The sequence below is a fragment of the Podarcis raffonei genome, chromosome 4 (assembly GCF_027172205.1).
Source record: "Podarcis raffonei isolate rPodRaf1 chromosome 4, rPodRaf1.pri, whole genome shotgun sequence".
NCBI classification, from domain to species: Eukaryota; Metazoa; Chordata; class Lepidosauria; order Squamata; family Lacertidae; genus Podarcis; species Podarcis raffonei.
The window spans coordinates 3,380,943-3,403,075 of record NC_070605.1 but is presented as its reverse complement, the minus strand read 5'-3'; the positions used below and the strand labels follow the sequence as shown (position 1 = coordinate 3,403,075).

The window sequence follows — 22,133 nt, the reverse complement described above, 5'->3', positions numbered from 1 at the left end:
GAGACTCAATAAACCTGTTGTCTTTGGTTTTTTAATAAGTATTTTTATTTTGCAATACAAAAATACATACTTATAAAAAAGAAAAAGATAGAAAAAGAAAAGAAAAGGCAATATCAAAGGAAAATACAAAAATCTACACTAAACAAATATTAAACAATGTGTATATACCATATTTCAATTCTTCTATTCTTCCACTTGACTTCCTTCATCCTTAGCGTGGTTCTACTTTCATCTGTTTCCTTCTCATTTCATTTCCACCCCTTTTTCTTTCTGTTTTTAGTTTTTACCCCATAATTCATTTTGCAAAAGTTAATCAAAACAAGTCCAGCTATTAATTTGAGGGCACTGCTTTTTAAGGTAATCTCTATATTTTCCCCATTCTTTCTGAAATTTTGTTTGGTTTGACCCCTAATCACACCTGTCATTCTAGCCAGTTCTATATAGTCAAATAATTTATCTTGCCATTCTTTTCTTGTTGGTATAATTCCCCCCCCCCATTTTTTGGCAATTAATGTTCTCGCTGCCACTGTGGCGTAAAGAAATATTTTCTTATTTCCCCTCGTTATGTCCATATACAGTACAGTGGTACCTCTGGATGCGAACGGGATCCGTTCCGGAGCCCCGTTTGCATCCAGAAGCGAACGCTGCCCGTGTCTGCGCGTGCACGGGTCATGATCCGCTGCTTCTGCACATGCGCGTGATGTCATTTTGAGCGTCTGTGCATGCGCGAGTGGTGAACGCCATCCGTTACTTCGGGGTCGCCGCAGCACACGACCCGAAAATATTTATCCCGAAGCTACTTCAACCCAAGGTATGACTGTATTCCTAATTTGATTCCCTCCCTCTCTTTCTTTTTTTCTTTCCTTCTCCTCCTGCGTTGAGGCTACATTTTATTTTAATGTTGTAATATTTTAATGTTGTATTTTAATTTTGTTTTTAAGTTGTAATCATTCAACTTGTTTTTATTATTGCTTGTAAACCGCTCTGAGCCCGGCCTTGGCTGGGGAGGGCGGGGTATAAATAAAAAATTATTATTATTATTATTATTATTATTATTATTATTAATAATAATAAAGCTTGTTTTCTTACCAACATTTTGTTTAAACATTTTCTTTAGCTCTTCATATAAACCTTTTGTATTTGGTCAGGATTATTTCTGGAGAGCTTCTCCCAGAGAAGACAGGAAACAGTCAGCCAAACTAATAATTAAGGCCGTCTTTTGCAGATGCAGTGCCCAGGTGCAAATATCTGCCCAGCGCCCCCAAATTACCACGGATAGTGTTGGGGTGGCTGTAGCTGCGCACTGCCATGCGCCCCTCCCAAGCCTCCTCGGGAGGAGAGCGCATGTCCCACGGAGGACCGTACGGTCTTCAAACAAAAACACCTTGGAGGTCCTGGGGCACCGAGAGGTTAGGCTGGCCTCAACCAGAGCCAGGGCTTTTTCGGCCGTGGCCCCGGCTTGGTGGAACACTCTGTCACAAGAGACTAGGGCCCTGCGGGACTTGACATCTTTCCACAGGGCCTGCAAGACAGAGCTGTTCCACCAGGAACAGCTTTGGCCAAGGCACAGCCTGACCCCCTCCTTTGGTACATAACTGTCAACCTTCCCTTTTCTTGCGGGAAATTCCCTTATTGCAGCACCGTTTCCCGCTGCTATCCTGGATTGTTAGATATCCCGTAGACTTTCCCCGGGACAGGTGAGGCTGCTGATCCCTTATTTTCGAGGCTACTGATCCCTTATTTTCGAGGCTACTGATCCCTTATTTTCAAATCCCTTTATTTTCAAATCTGAAAGTTGACAGCTATGCTTTGGTAATCCTCATAGAACTCTAGCTTAATGGTTGCCATTAATTTGATTCTGAATTGATTTTAGAATGAATTGATTTTAGAATGTATTTCAATTAATTGATTGTGATTTTATGTAAACTGTGTTACTTTTACTGTTGCTAGCCGCTCTGAGCCCGGCTTTGGCTGGGGAGGGCAGGATATAAATAAAATTATTATTATTATTATTATTATTATTATTATTATTATTATTCCCTTCCAAGCCTCCTTGGGAGTAGAGCTATCCCCGCAGAGGCTTGGGAGGGAAGCTGCATGCCTGCCAGCCATATGGTTGGCGGGGCGTAGCTGGCGTGCGTGCAGGGAAAGGGGAGGCTGCCGGCAAAGCTGCACAGCTCCCCCACTCACTGGGCGCCCCTGAGAGACTGGCGCCCTGGCGCGACGCACCACTAAGCCCTATGGGAAAGACGGCTCTGCTAATAATGCACTGGATCTCCCTGAGTCGGTATTTATTTATAACATTGGTATGCTGCCTTTATCACTGAGTTCTCTGGGTACAGCTTACAAAAATATTAAAAATACAGAATGCAAGATTGGCCAAGATACATTTTCTTCCTCAAGTATGGCTACATGTAATATTTTAGCCATTTGTGCTCCCCTTAATTGCTGGAAGTTTTAAGCGGTATGCATGAAATAGTCCAAAAAGCGTACAGTGGATTAAATTAATTTAAATCAACCCCCAAAACATTGCAGAATCGCTGGAAGCGTCCCCCGAGGGTCATCCAGTCCAACCCCTCGCAATGCAAGAATCACAGATTGAGAATCCCGGGCCAGCGGCCATCCAGCAGCGGCTCATTTAGTGCTTGAAAGTCCTAAGGAGAGGAATGTCAGATCTCCTGAAGAGCTTCTGGAGGCTCTCTCTGATCTCCTTGGTCCTTACCCCGTAGATAACAGGGTGGACAGCCCAGGGGAACAGCAGGTAGACTGCGCTGATCAGGTTGTGGACGTCTTGGGAGGCCGACTTGGCCAGGCGGAAGACGATGGAGGAGGAGAGGCGGGAGGAGTAGCTGATGAAGAGGACGATCAGGTGTGTCCCGCAGGTGTGGAAGGCCTTGTGGCGGACGTTGCCGGAAGCGATCTTCAGCGCCGTGCGGACGATTTGGCTGTAGGAAGCCAGGAGGATGCTGAAGTCCAGGATGACGTCGATGCACCGCATCGCCATCCCCACCGCCTTGTTGATGGAGATGTCGCTGCAGGACAACCTCATCAGGGCCATGTGCTCACAGGCAAAGTGGCTGATGACGTCCGAGCGACAGAAGCTCACCCGGGAAGCCAGGATCACCACGGGGCTGACGACGAAAAGGCTACGCAACACGGAGGCAAGAGTCAGCAGCGCCAGCAGCCGGGTGGTCATGATGTCCGCGTAGCGCAGCGGGTGGCAGATGGCCACGTATCGGTCGAGAGCCATCATCAGCAGGACGCTGCAGTCCAGGACGGTTGTGAAGTACAAGAAGAACATTTGCACCAGGCACTCGGCCAGCGAGATGCGGCTGGCGCGGAGAAGGAAGCTGAGGAGCATCTTGGGGAGGATGGTGGCCGTCCCACAGATGTTGACCGCCAGCAGCAGGGCGATGAGCAGGCACATGGGCGAGTGGAGGCTCTCCTCTGCCTTCACCGTGTAGATCAGGACGGAGTTGGCCGCCAGGATGACCACAAAGAGGCAGAAGAAAGGGATCGCAAGGAGCTGCCTGGAATCCTTGAGGCCGGGGAACGGAAGCAGGACGAATTCCGTGTAGGAGATGTTGGCAGCTCCGCTCGGGGTCTCCACGCCCATTTTCGGGTGGGTGGGTGCAGTTCTTGCCCAATACTTACGCAACTAGGGCCTGGGAAGGTGGAAGAAGAGAGATTTCTTATATTATTATTATTATTATTATTATTATTATTATTATTATTATTATTATTATTAAAAACAACCTCTTTATTGCCTGTACAACAAAGTCATGGTTTTAACTTAAAGTCATTGTTAACGATGCATTTTTCTTGAAATGGAAATTTGCCTTTGTATAAATTTAAAAAATAAAAAACGCATCAAGTTTCATCAATATATTCCTGCAGAATATTTAACAGGAAGTCTTCAATGATGGCAAATGACTTTATTTACACTTCTGGTCCTTCTCCTCCAGGAACCAGCATTGTTATGTTTAGGGAAGCTTTCAATGATTGATGCATTACAGTATTTTAATATTTTGTTGGAAGCCGCCCAGAGTGGCTGGGGAAGCCCAGCCAGATGGGCGGGGTATAAATAAATAAATTATTATTATTATTATTTCCATTCAGCAAAATCTGGTCTAGCTTTGTAATTCTTCGTCCTTCAGGTGTGATCTAAAACTCTGTAACATATTCCAATACCATTTTGACAAAGTCATCAAATCCTAGGAGTGTGCCAACAATTTCTTCATCACTTTTTATCACGATGTGAATTTGTGAGCCTATGCACTTGCCCACCAGCTCAAGAGGCAGAAGCTGAGATGGGCTGGTAGTCGCGTTGGCCGCCATTTTACCATGAGGCCTGACTAATCGAGTCCTGAGGGATTTCTTATTTGCCGACACTGGTGGTGCTTAGCTAAAGACACAGTTTACAGCAGCATTTGCCCACCTGGTGGACATCAGATGCATTGGAATACAACTTCCATCAGCCCATCAGTGGCGGCAAGGAATGACGTTGGCATATTAGCAGTACATGTGAGAAGGAGCCAGGGGTCTTGGTGGACCACAAGCTGAACATGACTCCACAGTGTCACCCGCGTCCCATTATGTTTTTGTAATGATTGCTAAATGAAATATTAATGTGTCATATGATTCCCCCCCCCTTATTGTAATATGCATTCTGTATCTTTAATAGAATCACTTCGGTGCCAAGTCTAATAAATGAAATGAATCAGGCCAGTGTCCCATCTAGTCCAGCTTCCTGTTCTCACAGGCAAACCCTCAAGCAGGATTCGAGCGCCAGAGCAAGTCTCCCATTTCCTGTGGGTCCAGCAACTGGGATTCAGAAGCACTGCTGCCTCAAACTATGGAGGGCAGAGTATAGCCATCCTGGCTACTACTACTAGTAGTAATTTTATTATTTATCCCCCGCCCATCAGGCTGCACTGCCCCAGTCACTCTGGGCAGCTTCCAGCACTAGGGCTGCCATGATTCAAAAAGTAAAAATCCAGACCTTTTTAAATGAGATTTCCCCCCAAAGTTTGGGAGAGAAATCAGCCACTGATGCTACGTGCGCCGCCAAAACTGCAGCCATCTCCAGTGGCATTTTTTTTTTTTTAAATGACTTCTCCCAAGATTGTGTAAAATCCCCCTGGATGCAACAAATTGGCCCCAAATCCTGAATTTGTCCAGGTTTTCCTGGCTATATGGTAACCCTATCCAACACATACAAAACATCAAACATTTAAAAACCTCCCGATACAGGGCTGCCTTCAGATGTCTTCTAAAAGTCAGATAGTCCTTGACATCTGACAGGAGCGTGTTCCACAGGGTGGGCTCCACCACTGAGAAGGCCCTCTGCCTGGTTCCCTGTAACCTCACATCTCGCAGGGAGGGAACTGCCAGAAGGCCCTTGGACCTCAGTGTCCGGGCAGAATGATGGGGGTGGAGACGCTCCTTCAGGTATACTGGACCGAGGCCGTTTAGGGCTATCAAGGTCAGCACCAAAATTTTGAATTGTGCTTGGAAACATACCAGGAAGACTGGGATTGTGGCATGGAAGAGGGGGGCTTTAAATCTATGTTCCTCACACAGCTCTGATCAGACATGGATGCCCCTTGCTTGGTTTTTTGTACTGATGCCCAAACAGTAAAGGTAAAGGTAAAGGTAAAGGGACCCCTGACCATTAGGTCCAGTCGTGACCGACTCTGGGGTTGCGGCGCTCATCTTGCTTTACTGGCCGAGGGAGCCGGCGTACAGCTTCCGGGTCATGTGGCCAGCATGACTAAGCCGCTTCTGGCGAACCAGAGCAGCGCACGGAAACACCATTTACCTTCCTGCCGGAGCGGTACCTATTTATCTACTTGCACTTTGACGTGCTTTCGAACTGCTAGGTTGGCAGGAGCAGGGACTGAGCAACGGGAGCTCACCCCGTTGCGGGGATTCGAACAGCCAACCTTCTGATTGGCAAGCCCTAGGCTCTGTGGTTTAACCCACAGTGCCACCCACATCCAAACAGTACTTGATGCAGATGTTTTGGACTGCAGCCCCATCAGCCCCCGAAGCAGAACATCTGGAGGCCCCTGCACAAAAGAAATGTGAATGGAAGGCCTCCTTGCCCCCAGTTCTCCCAGAGCACAGTGGGTCACACAGGTCGGGGACCCATGGCACGGCTACCTCTGACAGCATCCTTCTCTCCCCCACCCCCCGCAATTCACATAACCTCTGAATATGCAGCATAGTATTACTCACTGTTACCCAAAAGAGGTTGTGGCAGCCAGGTGATGGAGTCCAAGGCCTGTCTGGCTGCAAACCAGGTGCTTAAATAACCACGAAAGTGAATTCCTCCTGGAGCAAAAGCAGTCGAGATGGTCTTGCCTCAGGTATAGCTCCTAATGGTCCCAAAGGGGCCCAGTCTTTGATCCACTTCTTAGTGTTTTAAGAATTCTAAAGTCTCAAAAAGAAAAGCAATGACAAACCTAGACAGCATCTTAAAAAGCAGAGACATCACCTTGCCAACAAAGGTCCGTATAGTTCAAGCTCTGCTTTTCCCAGTAGTGATGTATGGAAGTGAGAGCTGGACCATCAAGAAGGCTGATTGCCGAAGAATTGATGCTTTTGAATTCTGGTGCTGGAGGAGACTCTTGAGAGTCCCATGGACTGCAAGAAGATCAAACCTCTCCATTCTGAAGGAAATCAGCCCTGAGTGCTCACTGGAAGGACAGATTGTGAAGCTGAGGCTCCAAGACTTTGGCCACCTCATGAGAAGAGAAGACTCCCTGGAGAAGACCCTGATGTTGGGGAAGATGGAGGGTGCAAGGAGAAGGGGACGACAGAGGACGAGATGGTGGGACAGTGTTCTGGAAGCTACCAGCATGAGTTTGACCAAACTGCGGGAAGCAGTGGAAGACAGAAGTGCCTGGTGTGCTCTGGTCCATGGGGTCACGAAGAGTCGGACACGACTAAACGACTAAGCAATAACAACAAAGTCTCAAATATAAATTAAATGTTCATAAATGTACAAGGCGAACACATGCATAAGTATATAAACCACGTGTCTGAAATAGTACAGCAGAACAATCCTGAAGCCATTTTGACTCTGCCAATGACATCAAATATTTCTCTGCAAAGAGGGAGGAAAGCCTCCCCATTGTCTTTTGCTTACCTGTCTTAAGGGCGTATTTGTGTATGAATAGGGTGAGCCTGTGACCTGGAATCAGGAACTAAAGTATTAACCATCACAAAAGAATGGCCAGGCTGCCCAGGTAAAGCAACCAGTGACCATTATCAGGTATCCGGGCAGAAAGGATTTCTGCTGTAAACCGCCTCCTTCTGTGATGCATGTATGATGTTTCAGGGGGTGGTCTTGGGCTACAGGGTGGGCAATTTCAAAAGACTATATATGGGCTTGTGCACCATTGTTCTGATTTCCTCCTCCCTCCTGCGTGTGGTGAGGGGAGCACCCTGTTGCAACAGTTTAATAACGATCAGGCTCACTAGTCACTTTGCATCTCAATATTCTCTGGTTGGCCTCTGTTATTTTCTCCTATTGATAGGGAACCTACATAAGGACTCTATACGGGCTCTTGGATACCCCACATGTATGTGTTGGGGTGGTTTTGGTTTTTGTTTGTTATTATGGTATGTATTTTTGTGTTTTTATATCGTAAACTGCCCTGTAATCTTTGGAGAAAGGGCAGTATAGAAATTTAATAAATAATAATAATAATAATAATAATAATAATAATAATAATAATACGTAATATACACATGTTGCAAATTCATTGCAAAGCCATGATGTGGGAGGTGAGAACTCTGGACAGATTTTATTTCTTAATTTACCACAGATTGTTAAACCAAAATGGACCTAGAATATGTTGCTAACTGTTGGTGCCATAACACTGCTTCTTTTTGTCTCTTTAGAACAAAATTTTCTAAGTGTGTGACCAGGTCTAGTTCGTACCTGGTTCTAGTAGCTGCTAACCTTGCAGCAAAGTAATAGTTCTATATATCTGGAAATCCCATTCCTTCATGTTCAGTTTTTTTATTTTAAAAAATATATAGCACACTGATACATTGAGGAACGATTGCTTCTAAAGTTTTTAATGTTGCTGACATTTTGCAAGAGGGCGGTATTCAAATACTCTAATATAATAATATATAATATTATAAATAATAAAATAACTTTGTACATTCCCAGACCCCACATATATGCTAAATATTGTAATGAAGCGAGTGGTTCTGAGCATGCACAGACTGACTTTCCCTAGCTGCAGATTGGCAGCAGCCCAGGATTAGGAACCCAAAGGCATAACTTTTCAGGAAGGTTGAGCCCAAAATATTAACCCCCTCTTGCCTAGTTCATTTGGCCCAGCCACTCTGTGGGACAAGAAAGTCAAGAGGTGGAGCGCAATTTAGGTGACAAGGATACTGTCAGGTCTCCTATTATTCCTCTGGTAAGGCAGGTGAAACTTCTTGCCCAGACACAAACCTGGAGCAAAAAGCCAGAAGTCCTCTGACTCTGATGGTGGCCAGGGCAGGACCTTCAAAGGAATGTGTTGCAGAATCCTTCCATGGCCGTTAAAAGAGACCCAACCATCAGACTTTTGTCATTTGTTCCCTGTGTCTTATGAAAACTCTTGAAAACCCCTTTACATGAATCTAGACCAGACTTGGACAACCTGGACACCAAGTGTGCAATGTCTCCTCTAGATAGTTCTGCTAAACCCGCCTCGTATCCACACAGACAGATCAGTCACTTGATTCTGCTCACAGCCACAGCTTTCCCAGGGACCAAATGAGCCCATTTCCTCCTGAGCAGCTTCCAAAGACTGTCCTGGATCTCCTTAGTCCTCATGCCATAAATGATGGGGTGCAGGATCCAGGGAAGAAACAGGTATATTGCGCTGATGAGATTGTGGACATCCTGGCTGGCTGACTTGGCTAAGCGGTAGACAATGGAGGAGATGATTCTGGAAGAGTAGGTTGTAAAGATGACCATGAGGTGGGTGCCACAGGTGTGGAAGGCCTTGTGTCGGGCGTGGCCAGAGCTCATATGCATGGACACCTGGAGGATGCAGCCGTAAGAACCCAGGAGAAAGCCAAAGTCAAAGATGGCGGTGATGGTTCTTGCTGTCAGGCCTAGAACCTTGTTCCTGGAGATGTCACCACAGGACAACCTCATGAGGGCCATGTGCTCACAGGCAAAATGCCCAATGATGTTGGACCGGCAGAACCTCACCTGGGAAGCCAGGATCACTACTGGGCTGACGAAAGCCACGCCACGGGCAAGAGCGACCAGTGTCAATATCACCAGGAGCTTCTTCGTCATGATGTCTGTGTAGTGCAGAGGGTGACAAATGGCCACGTATCTGTCCAGAGCCATCAGGAGGAGAAGATTGCAGTCCTGCATGGTGGCAAAGTAGAGGAAGAACATCTGGACCAGGCACTCCGTCAGGGAGATGTGGCTGACTCTGAGAAGGAAGCTGAGGAGCATCTTGGGAAGGATGACGGTGGAGCCACAGATGTTGACTGCGAAGAGCAAAGCAATCAGGATGTACATGGGTGAATGGAGACTGTGATCTGTCCTCACGGTGTAGATCAGGATGGAGTTCCCTGCAACAATCATGAGGTAAAGGCAGAAGAAAGGGATGGCGAGGAGATATCTGGACTCTTGGAGGCCTGGGAAGGCGAGCAGAAGGAAGTCTGTGTAGGAGACATTGGCTGTTCCGTTCTGATCCCCTCCAGCCATCTTGGCGATGATTGGAGATAACAATCCTTAGATCTGAAAAGAAGAAAGAGAAGAACAGTTCCACCATCCTATTTTTGTTGTTGTTAGGTAGCCTCCAAATCTATTCCCATCTGTAAAATAGGAGCATCTAAATGCTGGAGAGCCTGCACCTCCATAGGCACATATCTCCACATGAGGTGGAAATGCCCCAAGGTTCATTCCTGCAGGAAATCTCCAAAATAACGAAAGAGATAATAAAAGTAACTGCAGAACCAGCCCTATTAAATAACTTCCAGGACAACAATGCACTCATACATGTCAAAGAACTCATAAGACACTTACTTTCAGCAGCTAGAAACATCACAATTTGATGCTTGCTTTCTCCTGCTCTAACAACAACAACAACAACAACAACAACAACAACAATTTTATTTATACCCCGCCCTCCCCAGCCAAGACCAGGCTCAGGGCGGCTAACACCAGGTATAAAAACAATTGATTAAAATACAACTTAAAAACAAGATTAAAATACAACATTAAAATGCAGCCTCATTTCAGTAGAAATTCAAATCAAAAACTTTTTGGGGATGAAAACGTCAAGCCTTCACCAATGTTAACTATCCAGACTGGTCCTACGTGCACCATAAAAAGCCAGGGAAGTCCCCAAATAGGAGTTCCATCACAGAAGGAAAAAAGAAAAAAAGAAGAGGGGGAGGGGATCAAGTTGATTCCAAGCCAAAGGCCAGGTGGAACAACTCTGTCTTACAGGCCCTGCGGGAAGAAATCAGATCCCGCAAGGCCCTGGTCTCATGAGGCAGAGCGTTCCACCAGGTCGGAGCCAGTGTGGAAAAGGCCCTGGCTCTGGTTGAAGCTAATCTGACTTCTTTAGGGCCCGGGACCTCTAGGGTCCCTCTAAGGGAGCAATGGCTTCAAGTTACAAGACTGGAGATTCCAACGAATCATCAGGAAGAACTTTCTTACGGCAAGAGCTGTTTGGCAGCGGAACAGACTCCCACGAGTTTCGGTGGACTCTCCTTCCTTGGAGGATTTTAAACAGACGTTGGATGGCCATCTGTCATGGATGCTTTAGCTGAGATTCCTGCACTGCAGTGGGCTGGACTAGATTGCACTTGGGGTCCCTTCCAACTGTACAATTCTATGACACTGGAAGGACCTATCAGGAGTGAACATAGACCTGTAGTACCAAAACGTATGGGAAACCGCCCTATTAGAGACGTTAACCAAGAAACGTAAATTAGCACAGGGACAAGCAAAGGGAGATGCCTTCACCCCAGTGTTGTTCCCCTTCATCACATACACAGCACAACGAGACAATGGCCTGTTCCCCACTACGGCATACGAATCAATGAGTAACCTGACCCAAGAACCCACCCCACCCTCCGTACAGACAAGCCACACGGCAACCAATTGAACGGGACCCTCTGGACCCTTCAACACCCCACCCCCCGCAATGCCAATAAAAATAAGTAAGGAAGTAAATAAGTAAATAGGTAATAGGGCAAATACTAGGGACGCGGGTGGCGCTGTGGGTTAAACCACTGAGCCTATTGGGCTTGCCGATCAGAAGGTCGGTGGTTCGAATCCCCGCGATGGGGTGAGCTCCTATTGCTCGGTCCCTGCTCCTGCCAACCTAGCAGTTCAAAAGCACGTCAAAGTGCAAGTAGATAAATAGGTACCGCTCCGGCGGGAAGGTAAATGGCGTTTCCGTGCGCTGCTCTGGTTCGCCAGAAGCAGCTTAGTCATGCTGGCCACATGACCTGGAAGCTGTACGCCGGCTCCCTCGGCCAGTAAAGCGAGATGAGCGCTGCAACCCCAGAGTCATCCGCGAATAGACCTAATGGTCAGGGGTCCCTTTACCTTACCTTAATAAGGTAAATAAGTAAAGGACCTACCCATGTGATGCTGACACGAATCCCCACACTAGCACTAATCAATTGAACGATAGAACAATACCCCCATCTCTCCCCCCCTTTTCTTTCCCCCTTCTTTCCCCCCAACTGTACGATGTCTATGACATTAGTGTCTCACGTGCTCCCACCTGCCTGATTGCAGGGCAGATTTGAGGGTAAACCATACGTGGAACGAGTCTGCCCCTGCGGCTTGATGGAGGTAGAAACTGTCTCTCATGTCTTGCTACGCTGCCATTTCTACGGGGATATACGCTCGGTATTTATCACTCCTGTTGTACAAAAATCTCCAAATGAGTCCGAACTTCAATGTCTAAAACTCCTGGCAGAGGACAAGGATCCTGAGATCACGCTCAGGGTGGCCAAATTCTGTGCGACTGCCATAAAACTCAGGGAACAAGCTGTACTACCAAAATGATTAAGGTTTTAAATGACAATTTTAGGTTATATTTTAGTGATCAAGATTTAATATATATTTTTAACTGCCATTATATCTGTATTGTCTCTGTTATACCCAATTGCAATTCAATGTATTCCTGTTGTGTTTTATGATTTTCTTGATATTGTAAGTGAGCCGGAACTGGTCTATGACCGTAATAATAAAATCCAATTCAATTCAATTGGTGTTTCATACTGAACAATAACAAACTGTGAAACAGACTCCAGGAATTCAAAGTGGAGACGCTATACGGGCTTTCTATTCGTTTATTTTGTAAAACAAGAAAATCTTCAAGAAAAACACAAAACAAAACAAAACAGCAGTTCTTTCATCTCTCCCTTTGAAGTGTGGACAAGAAAGACTCAGGAGCGTAAGATCCCAGCAGCTGAATCAGATCCTGTTCTCACAGTGGCTCCTTCTGTTTTTGGACTCCCCATCACCCCTGACCACTGGTCCTGCTAGCCAGGGATGATGGGAGTGGTAGTCTAAATCAGCTGCAGACCCAAGTTTGGGAAACCCTGCCGAAAAGACAGCCCCCAAGCAGGATCTGCGCACTCCCCACTTGTGCTCCCCAGCATCTTGCCCCTTATCCTGAAAGGAGGACACAGTCATTATGCCTGAGGCCCTTATCCTCCAAGAACTTCCTGAGTCACTTCCAAGGTGAATATCAACTGACCTTCACATCTTGCAAGAAGCCAAGTCTTCCTGCTGACAGTCCTTTATTCAGACCACGAGCTCCGGCACAAAACTTTGGACTTGAAACCAGGCTGGATCTGTCCCAAGGTTTGCCTGAAGACGCACCAACCCAGGGAGCAGGATTCTGCTCCCAGTTCTGTAGGCAGAACACAGAATGTGTGGAAAGGATCTCCAAAGCATTCCTGGAAGGGACCTCCAACTTTTCCTGGAATATACATCCAGGGACTAAAGGAGAGCATGCTGGATCCGGCCAAGGGTTCTCACAGGGCCTGACCAGATGCCCCAAGCAGGACTTTCTCCCCACCAGCAACTGGAATTCAGAAGCTTTGCTGCCTCCAACTGTGAAGAGCAGAGCAGAGCCATCCTGGCCAATAGCCAGGAAAGAAGTGGTGTAACATTCCTAAGCAAGCTCACTTCCCTCCCCTCTTTTTCTCCACAACTTTCTTCCTTAAATCTTTCTCCCCTAAATCCACATCAGACCAGCTCTTCTTGAAAGAGGGTGCCCAGAATAGAATGTGGGCTTTCCAGACTCTGTCCAGCTTTGAGCCTTGTAAGTCTTGCATAAGGCAACCTGGATAATGTTGCACCTAAAATAGCAGCACAGCATCCTAGTTTGACTCAGCCACGTTCCTTACCTCGTCCTCTTCCATTTCAGCATCTGCCTTTAGGGATAGATGATACAGTTTTGCCTACCTTGATGTGCTGAGAAGCATCCAAAGGCCCAGCAGGGTCTGAAGAATGCTCTTGAGCCTGACAGGATTAAGTAAGCTCAGCTCTGTTCTCGGGGGAGTCACAGCCAAAGATGGTCCCCTCTTGGGAGCCGTAATTGATGGAGTCCACTTTTGGCCTCCAGTTGGGAATTGGCACAGATCCATCACTCTTGGGCAGGAGATGATGGTCAGGTCATAGATCTGCAATCATGGACCATTTGTAAAGGTAAAGGTAAAGGGACCCCTGACCATTAGGTCCAGTTGTGGCCGACTCTGGGGTTGCGGCGCTCATCTCGCTTTATTGGCTGAGGGAGCCAGCGTACAGCTTTTGGGTCATGTGGCCAGCATGACTAAGCCGCTTCTGGCGAACCAGGGCAGCGCACGGAAACGCCGTTTACCTTCCCGCCGGAGCGGTACCTATTTATCTACTTGCACTTTGACATGCTTTCGAACTGCTAGGTGGGAAGGGGCTGGCACCGAGCAATGGGAGCTCACCCCGTCGTGGGGATTCGAACCGCCAACCTTCAGATCAGCAAGTCCTAGGCTCTGTGGTTTAACCCACAGCGCCACCATTTGTAGCTCGATCCAAATATGCCCCCCAGTTGTCCAGGCACTACAAATGAAGAAGACACACAAAATTCTACCTCATGCCCTCAGAGCCAAGTTATTCTTGAAGTGGGAATCTTCCTCATGTAGCCAAACCACCCATCCCCATCCACACACAAGGGGGAGTCACCAGGTTTGGGGGAATCCCAAGGTTTGCGGAGGTACATACAAATCCCACTGAAAACCTGACGGGGTTATGATGAGTCCTCACTGCCCACGGCAGAATATGCTGACCTCTGACTTCTCAGGCTGGACAGGTGGGTCTGAGACCCTCAAAACAAAATCTGAACAAAATTGGTGAAGTAGTGAAGAGTTTATTGATTACAGAGACATCCTTGCAAGCACGGGTGTCCAAAAGTAGGCACACCCAAACTTAGCAAAACACAAGCTACATCCAGCGCAAGTTCTTTCCCCTGTTTCCCCATTGGCTGGGCATGCGCAGGGTTTACAGCCTATCACAACTGCCTAATTAAAATACTAAAATCCCCGCCCCTGTTGACATCTGCCCTCACCTTGAATTCCACCACCCACCCCTCATATTTACCACTGTCCTAATTTGGGCAATGCCCCCATGCCTTTGACTGTTGACGTAAGCCATGCTCTTACCGCTAGTTGTCCCAGTTACAAGTGTAAGTGAGTTCTATGTCTTTTGAAGACAAGAGGACAGAGCCACATCCTATATATATATATATATATATATATATATATATATTCCATTTAATATTATACATTCACACCGTCATTATCCATCCACTATACTGCTCTCGCTCTTTAGAGCCTATCAACTTCCCGCCTCATAGTTTTCGAAATTAATCTTTATATCACTGCAATTTATACATTTTCCAATTCTAATTAGACTTATTACAGAATGTCTCAAGGTTTAAAGTAAAATAGAAAGATAGAAAATATCAGACAACCCTGATAGTGATGTTAATTGCTTACAATGATCTTTCAAATATCGTATAAGTTTACTCCAATCCTTTTGGAATACTTGATTGTGCCAGTTTTGGATTTTTCCTGTCAGCTTCGCCAGTTCTGCAAAGTCCATCATCTTCATCTGCCACTCTTTTTCATTTATGGGCTAAAAGAATTCTTGCCACAGCTGTTGCATACATAAACAGTCTTTTATCTTCCCTTAATATCTCTTCGCCCACTATACCCAGTAAAAAGGCTTCTGTTTGTTTTTTTTAACAAAAGTATTTTTCTTTAACTTCTTTTTCTTTAACTCATTACAGTGGTACCTCGGGTTACAGATGCCTCAGGTTACAGACTCCGCTAACCCAGAAATATTACCTCGGGTTAAGAACTTTGCTTCAGGATGAGAACAGAAATCGTCCTCCAGCGGCGCTGTGGCAGCGGGAGGCCCCATTAGCTAAAGTGGTGCTTCAGGTTACAAACACTTTCAGGTTAAGAATGGACCTCCAGAACGAATTAAGTTCTTAACCCGAGGTACCACTGTATATACCATTTCTCAGAAAGCCTTTACCTCTTTACAAGTCCACCACGTCTGGTAAAAGATACCTTCCCTTTCATGACCTGGAAAAACTGTCTGCGGACAAACGCCGGCTCCCTCAGCCTGTAAAGTGAGATGAGCGCTGCAACCCCAGAGTCGTTCGCGACTGGACTTAGCGGTCAGGGGTCTTTTACCTTTACCTAATCCACGTTATATGTTTACATGTGTTAACCTCAATCTGCATCCAGTGCCCTTTTAAAATGTATTGGGGAGGGGGTTGTTATTGAGTTGTTTTTGTTTTTATTATGTATTTTGTGTTTTTATATTGTGATTTTATGTTGTAACCCTCCATGAGACTTGTGGGTATAGAGTGGTATAAAAAATAAATGAATAATAATAATACCCCCAGGACCTCCTCTCCCCAAACAAACTGCCCAGGACCCTGTACTTGCCAGATGTCAGAGGTCCTTCTCTATATCCCCCGCCCCCAGAGAGTTTTGGAGGGTGGCAACACGAGAACGGGGCCTTTTTTGTGGTGGCTTCCATGGCTGGCAAAAACATTCCTCTTTACCCAGGCCTTTAGCCGTTAAACAATCTATGATAATTTTATTCAGTCTATCATTAGGTTTTTTATTATGGTTTTTTTTATTATGCTCTGTAAAATGTGTTTTTAATATTGCATACTGTCCTGGGATCTTTTGATAAATGTCGATAAAAAATTGAATAAAGAATAGGAATATTAGCAAAGCTATACTCATTTCATTGGGGCCGTTTAAACACAGAACCACCCCGAGGCACCTCTGAGAGATGTGTGTTCTCTTTAATCTGTTAAATCTATTTTATTTCTTGATTTACTACATTTGTATTCCGTTTAATATACAGAACATATTAACAGACAGATCATACAGATCATGATATACAGAAGTGAGCATTATCAATGTCTACCGACCACAATAGCGGCTGGGATCTTCTTATAGTCTTGGAATCCCAAGGAGGGGCTGTGTCAAAAGCTAAAAAACCCACAAACCTAAGCATATATATCACAAAAGATTCAGAAATATACGTATAAAATGTCAGCAAAACAAAGTGAAATATACTCGGATTTCATGCTCTTTATTTCAGCTCCTGGCAAACAGGGAGTACCGTATTTTTCCCTCTATAACGCGCAGATTTTTTCTCCTAAAAAGGAAGGGGAAATGTCTGTGCGTGTTATTGAGCGAATGTGTGGTCCCTGGAGCCGAAAAATCAGGCAAAAATCAAATCTCGCTTCACGGAGAAGGGAAACCTGAAAAGAGGAAGCGGCTGCTTTCCTGCATTCTGCCTCAGGGTCTTACTGCCCACCCTCCTCTGTTTCGTTGCTGTGTTTGCTGAAACGGAACAAAGAGCAGGGAAAGCCCCTCCCCTCCAGGCAAGCAGAGGGGAAAGCAGAGTGTGTTCCTTCTATTTCCTCTCTGTGCTCCGGTGCTGCTGGGGGAGAGGGAGGGGGGGAGGGAGAGAGAGGGGGGAGGGAGAGAGAGGGGGGAGGGAGAGAGAGGGGGGAGAGAGAGAGAGAGAGAGAGAGATGGCTGGCTTGGGTGGGGGAAAACTTTTGCCTTTCTTTCCTCCCTCCCGTTAAATCCCTCTCCTGCATTCTTAGCCAGCTGCTTCTCTGCACACCCCTCTCATGTCCCTTCTTTGTTTTTCCTTCCTCTCCACTTAAAATGTGGTTACAAAGCATAGATCCACATGGATCCTCAGGATCTTTGCATTGGGTCACCCCAAATTCACCATCAGATCACATAGCATGTCCATGGCTACAGCCTGCCCCCCCAAAATCACGCACCCACTGTTGCCTGGGGCTGCAATGGTGCAAAAACGTGGTTAAAAAGCATGGATCCACATGGATCCTCAGGATCTTTGCATTGGGTCACCCCAAATTCACCATCAGATCACATAGCATGTCCATGGCTACAGCCTGCACCAGAAAAATCACACACCCACTGTTGCCTGGGGCTGCAATGGTGCAAAAACGTGGTTACAAAGCATGGATCCACAGGAATTCTCAGGATTTTTGCATTGGGTCACCCCAAATTCACCATCAGATCACATGTCTGTGGCCACAGCATGAAGCACAAAAATGATACATCCACTGTTTCATTCAGAATGTTTTTTCCCTTGTTTTCCTCCTCTAAAAACGATGTGCGTGTTATGGTCAGGTGCGTGTTATAGAGCGAAAAATACGGTAAGTCTTCCTCCAAACCTCTGGCTATATATACATTACACAATGGGTCCTGTGTGATTGGCTGATTCAACTCCCCTCCTGGAGCCTGATTGGGCTGCTGCTTGGACTCGGTAGTGGTGCCAGCCCTGTGGAACGCCCTCCCATCAGATGTCAAAGAGAACAACAAATCCCAGACTTTTTTTAAAAAATATATATTATATTTTTATTAGTTTTCAAATACAAAAGCAAATTTATACATTCCATACATCTTAATTACATCTTACTTCTCTTTTTTGACTTCCCTCAATTTGTCTGCCATTCCTTCCTATTGTTACTTTTTACACATTTCTGCCCTTTTAACCCTTTCCCCTCACAGAGCTTCCTAAAAGATTACAAACGTAATTTTATTATCACTCAGTTTTTGCATATATTGGATAAACTTTTCCCAATCTTCTGTAAATCTTTGATCTCGCCGATTCCGGATCCTTCCTGTCAGTCTGTCCAGTTGTGCATAATCCATCATTTTAGTTCTCCATTCTTCTATCGTAGGTAATTCCTCCTGTTTCCATTTCTGGGCCATCAATATTCTTGCTGCTGTCACTGCATATAAAAATAACTTCTTTTCTTTCTTATTTATCTCATTACCTGTAACGCCTAGTAAAAATGCTTCTGGTTTCTTAACAAATGTATATTTCAACACTTTCTTCAATTCATTATGAATCATTTCCCAAAAGCATTTTACCTTCTTACATTCCCACAAAAATCCCAGACTTTTAGAAGACATCTGAAGGCATAATAATAATATGGTTTATCACATTATTATTATTATTATTATTATTATTATTATTATTATTATTCTGTTGGGAGCCACCCAGAGTGGCTGGGGGAACCCAGCCAGATTAGTGGGTTATAAATAAATTATTATTATTATTATTATTATTATTATTATTATTATTATTATTATTATCCCTCTCTGCCAAAACAGGAAGAGCCCTTTGACAGTGGAACAGGCTCCCTCGGAAGGTGATAGCCTCTCCTTTGCTGGAAGTTTTAAAACAGAGCTTGGACAGCCACCTGTCAGGGATTCTGTAGCCACAATTCCTGCATTGATGACCCCTGGGGATCCCTTCCAACTCTATGAATCTGCGAAAATGACATCAGCATTTATCACCAGGTTCTGTGCAAAACTTCCTCATAACACTGTCAACGGAGAAATCTGAAGGCTCCCTTGGACAAAAAACAAGGACCCCAGCCAGGAATACCAGACCAAAACAGCAGCCAGTAGGCTTGGTCTTGATTGAAGACTGTCGCGACAGGACTCCCACCTGCCACCAGGTGGAACAAGATGGAAGCCCCGTACAAGAGAACCCAAATTTTTATTAGCTGCTAATCCCCATGTTCGGGACGCGGGTGGCGCTGTGGGTAAAACCTCAGTGCCTAGGACTTGCTGATCGTAAGGTCGGCGGTTCAAATCCCCGCGGCGGGGTGAGCTCCCGTCATTCGGTCCCAGCTCCTGCCCACCTACAAGTTCGAAAGCACCCCTAAGTGCAAGTAGATAAATAGGTACCGCTTTATAGCGGGAAGGTAAACGGCATTTCCGTGTGCGGCACTGGTGCTGGCTCGCCAGTTGCAGCTTCGTCACGCTGGCCACGTGACCCGGAAGTGTCTGTGGACAGCGCTGGCCCCCGGCCTCTTGAGCGAGATGAGCGCGCAACCCTAGAATCGGACACGACTGGCCCGTACGGGCAGGGGTACCTTTACCTTTAATCCCCATGTTACACCCCTCCCCCCAAACTACTTCACTCATACATCATGGTTACATCATGAAAGGGGAGGTCTGGTGGCAGTGATCTGAGCATCCTGGACCCTGCCCCATGGTTCCCCTTGCCCTCCACCAAACACTCATCAAGTGTCACAAGAGATATTTGCATTTCCCTGTTTCCCAGCCAAGTTCATCCCACCCTTTTGTCTTCATCTGGGTTTGTTACTTCTGGAATGGCTACCTGTCTGGCACTCAGGTACCAGGAGGCCAGGGATTATCACTCAGGCAGAGGGGCTGCTGAGGAGCTGAGCTCACATGTCTATATTGTTAACGGAAAAATCCGAGGGCTCCCTTGGACAAAAAACAAAGACACCAACCAGGATAACTGGGAGCAAAACAGCAGCCTGTAGGTTTGGCCTTTATTGAACTGTTGCAACAGGGTGCTCCCCTCACTTGCAGGAGAGAGGAAAGACCCAGAAAAAATGGTGTGCAAGGTCTTATAAAAACTTTTGAAATTCCCATCCTATAGATCAAGACCACCCCCAGAAACATCATGCATACATCCCAGAAAGGAGGGGTTGAGGGAGGAGTTGTGGTGGTAACCGGAGTGTCCTGTCACCTGGCTGGTTCCCCCTTTCCCCCTCCCCATGAGTACTTTCCAGGTGACAAAGGGGAGTTTGCAATTTCCTGCCCCCAGAGGGAAGATCTGATCATTGTCCTTTGTTCCAGTCCATGCTGAATCCATTCCCATATGCAAGTTCTTTGTGATCTTGATGGTCTTCTGTCTAGGACCCTCAGGGTTGGCATAGCAACTGGGCAGGGCTCCTGTGGATGTGCTGGTATGCTCAAGGGATTATGGCTGCCCTGTATCAAACCTTCCCCATTTTGTAGTCCTTCCTTCATGGAGTAAAATAAAAGTGGAACAGTGCAAATCCGATGTATGGTTGCTTTTCTATGAATTTATAACAGAAGCATAGCGTATGTAGTGTGTGAGTGTGAGTGTGTGTGAAGTTTGTACAAACTGAATGATTGGGGGGGGGGGGTTTCCCTGCAACAATATGAATTTCTGAAGTTTTCCCAATGAGCCAGTACATAGGAACATTGATCAGTGAATTCTTACATTTGATATCGTGCAACAAAGGCCCTTTGAATAGATAGGAAGAAACTGTGATGTTTTGTGGGGCCAAGTCACAAAAGTGATTGTGCTGGTTTTGGTAGTGGGCTGCATGTGCATGATATCTGCTGGAGGGGCAACCCCCCCAAAAAAAACCCTATACATAAATTCCTGCAACAACACAACCCGAAATGGCCGCAGCGCCGTCCTTCCCTCCCTCCTGCAGGAATGGTGGGACCCTAAACATTCCCAGCACTGTAGAAAATGGCAGGGTGTTTATTTTCTGGCCTGTCGTTCGCTTTCAGTTACTGGAATCCGGAAGTGGACAAAGTTAGAAGTTTCTAAAGTTGCTTCTGTTTATCTCCGCTGTCCTTTCGCACCTCCCTGCGGGTGCAGCCAAGACCTCTGAGTGCAATTAGCCTTAAGGAGCTGGACAATAACAGTGGCAGAGTCTGGGGGCCGCAGTGGACTCGATTCTCCCCGGCCTGTGCGGCCCCACGGCCCCTGCCTGTTTGCAGACGGCTCAATTAGCTGCCCTGTTGTAACAATTGCCACCTGCCTCCCCGCGGGGCCAATTTTCCGCAAAGCAAAACTCCTTTCCCTACAGACCTGAAGTTGCTGCTCGGACCTGAGGAAGGAGAGAGAGAAAACTTTCCTTTAGAGTCCCAAGTTTGCCATGTGGTCCCACACCTCTGCCTTTCCTGCATGGCAAAGCAGTATGGTACACTGGTTAGAGTGTCCGACTAAGACCCGGGAGAGACTGGGGTTCGGATCACCCACTCTGCCACGAAGCTTTTGCTGGGCTAAGTCTTGGGGACCAGCCACTCGCTCTCGGCCTGACCAGTTTTTTATTTATTTAACCTGTTTTATTTATTTAACCTGTTGCGGAGGTTAAATAAGGAGGGCGGGGGGGGAGAAAACTATGCATGCCGCCTTAAGCTCCTTGAAAAGGAGGGCTAGAAATGCAATACATTTAAAAGAATGACTGAACCTCTAAGGAACACTACGTGGGTTGTAAAATCTGGTCCCGTCTCAGGGTCAATTGCAAAATTTAACCGTTTACTTTTGAACGAGTGAGGAAATGTGACTTTGAGACAACAGACCCTGTTTTCTAGGGATGTCCCTGATTTAGAGAAGCCGTCCCAATTTCTGATTTGATTCCAGAATGTCCCACTTTTCCTTAGGATGTCCCTGTTTTCACTGGAGAAATGTTGGAGGGTATGGAGTTATCCAACCCCCGAGCCACCTGAAGGCAATCCTATATGGGGAAGTTTTTAAAAATGTTTTATTATGTATTTATATATGTTGGAAGCTGCCCAGAGTAGCTGGGACAACCCAGTTAGATGTGCGGGGTATAAATAGTAAAATGATCATTATGGAATGGGACGTCCCTAATTTTCATTGGAGAAATGTTGGAGGGTATGGGACAATCCAGGTTCCTCACTTGTTTTGGGGACAAGGTCAAAGGTCGGATCCTAAGTGGGGGTGGAGACAAGAGGCACAATGC

At 46.2% G+C, this 22,133-nt stretch overlaps 2 protein-coding genes across 2 annotated transcripts; both read right to left on the bottom strand.

Annotated features, from left to right (window-relative positions):
* Positions 1–2,270: 2,270 nt before the first annotated feature.
* LOC128412096 (olfactory receptor 52K1-like) lies at positions 2,271–3,616 on the bottom strand. The gene has a single exon (XM_053384946.1). The coding sequence runs from the start codon at positions 3,614–3,616 to the stop codon at positions 2,639–2,641; it is 978 nt and encodes a 325-aa protein (XP_053240921.1). The 3' UTR covers positions 2,271–2,638.
* A 5,127-nt stretch (positions 3,617–8,743) lies between these two features.
* On the bottom strand, positions 8,744–9,783 carry LOC128412309 (olfactory receptor 52K1-like). The gene has a single exon (XM_053385214.1). The coding sequence runs from the start codon at positions 9,737–9,739 to the stop codon at positions 8,744–8,746; it is 996 nt and encodes a 331-aa protein (XP_053241189.1). The 5' UTR covers positions 9,740–9,783.
* Positions 9,784–22,133: the final 12,350 nt, after the last annotated feature.

What these genes read in the sequence shown, in the direction of transcription:
- LOC128412096 (XM_053384946.1), bottom strand. Translation starts at nt 3,616, where the DNA reads ATGGGCGTGGAGACCCCGAGCGGAGCTGCCAACATCTCCTACACGGAA.
- LOC128412309 (XM_053385214.1), bottom strand. Translation starts at nt 9,739, where the DNA reads ATGGCTGGAGGGGATCAGAACGGAACAGCCAATGTCTCCTACACAGAC.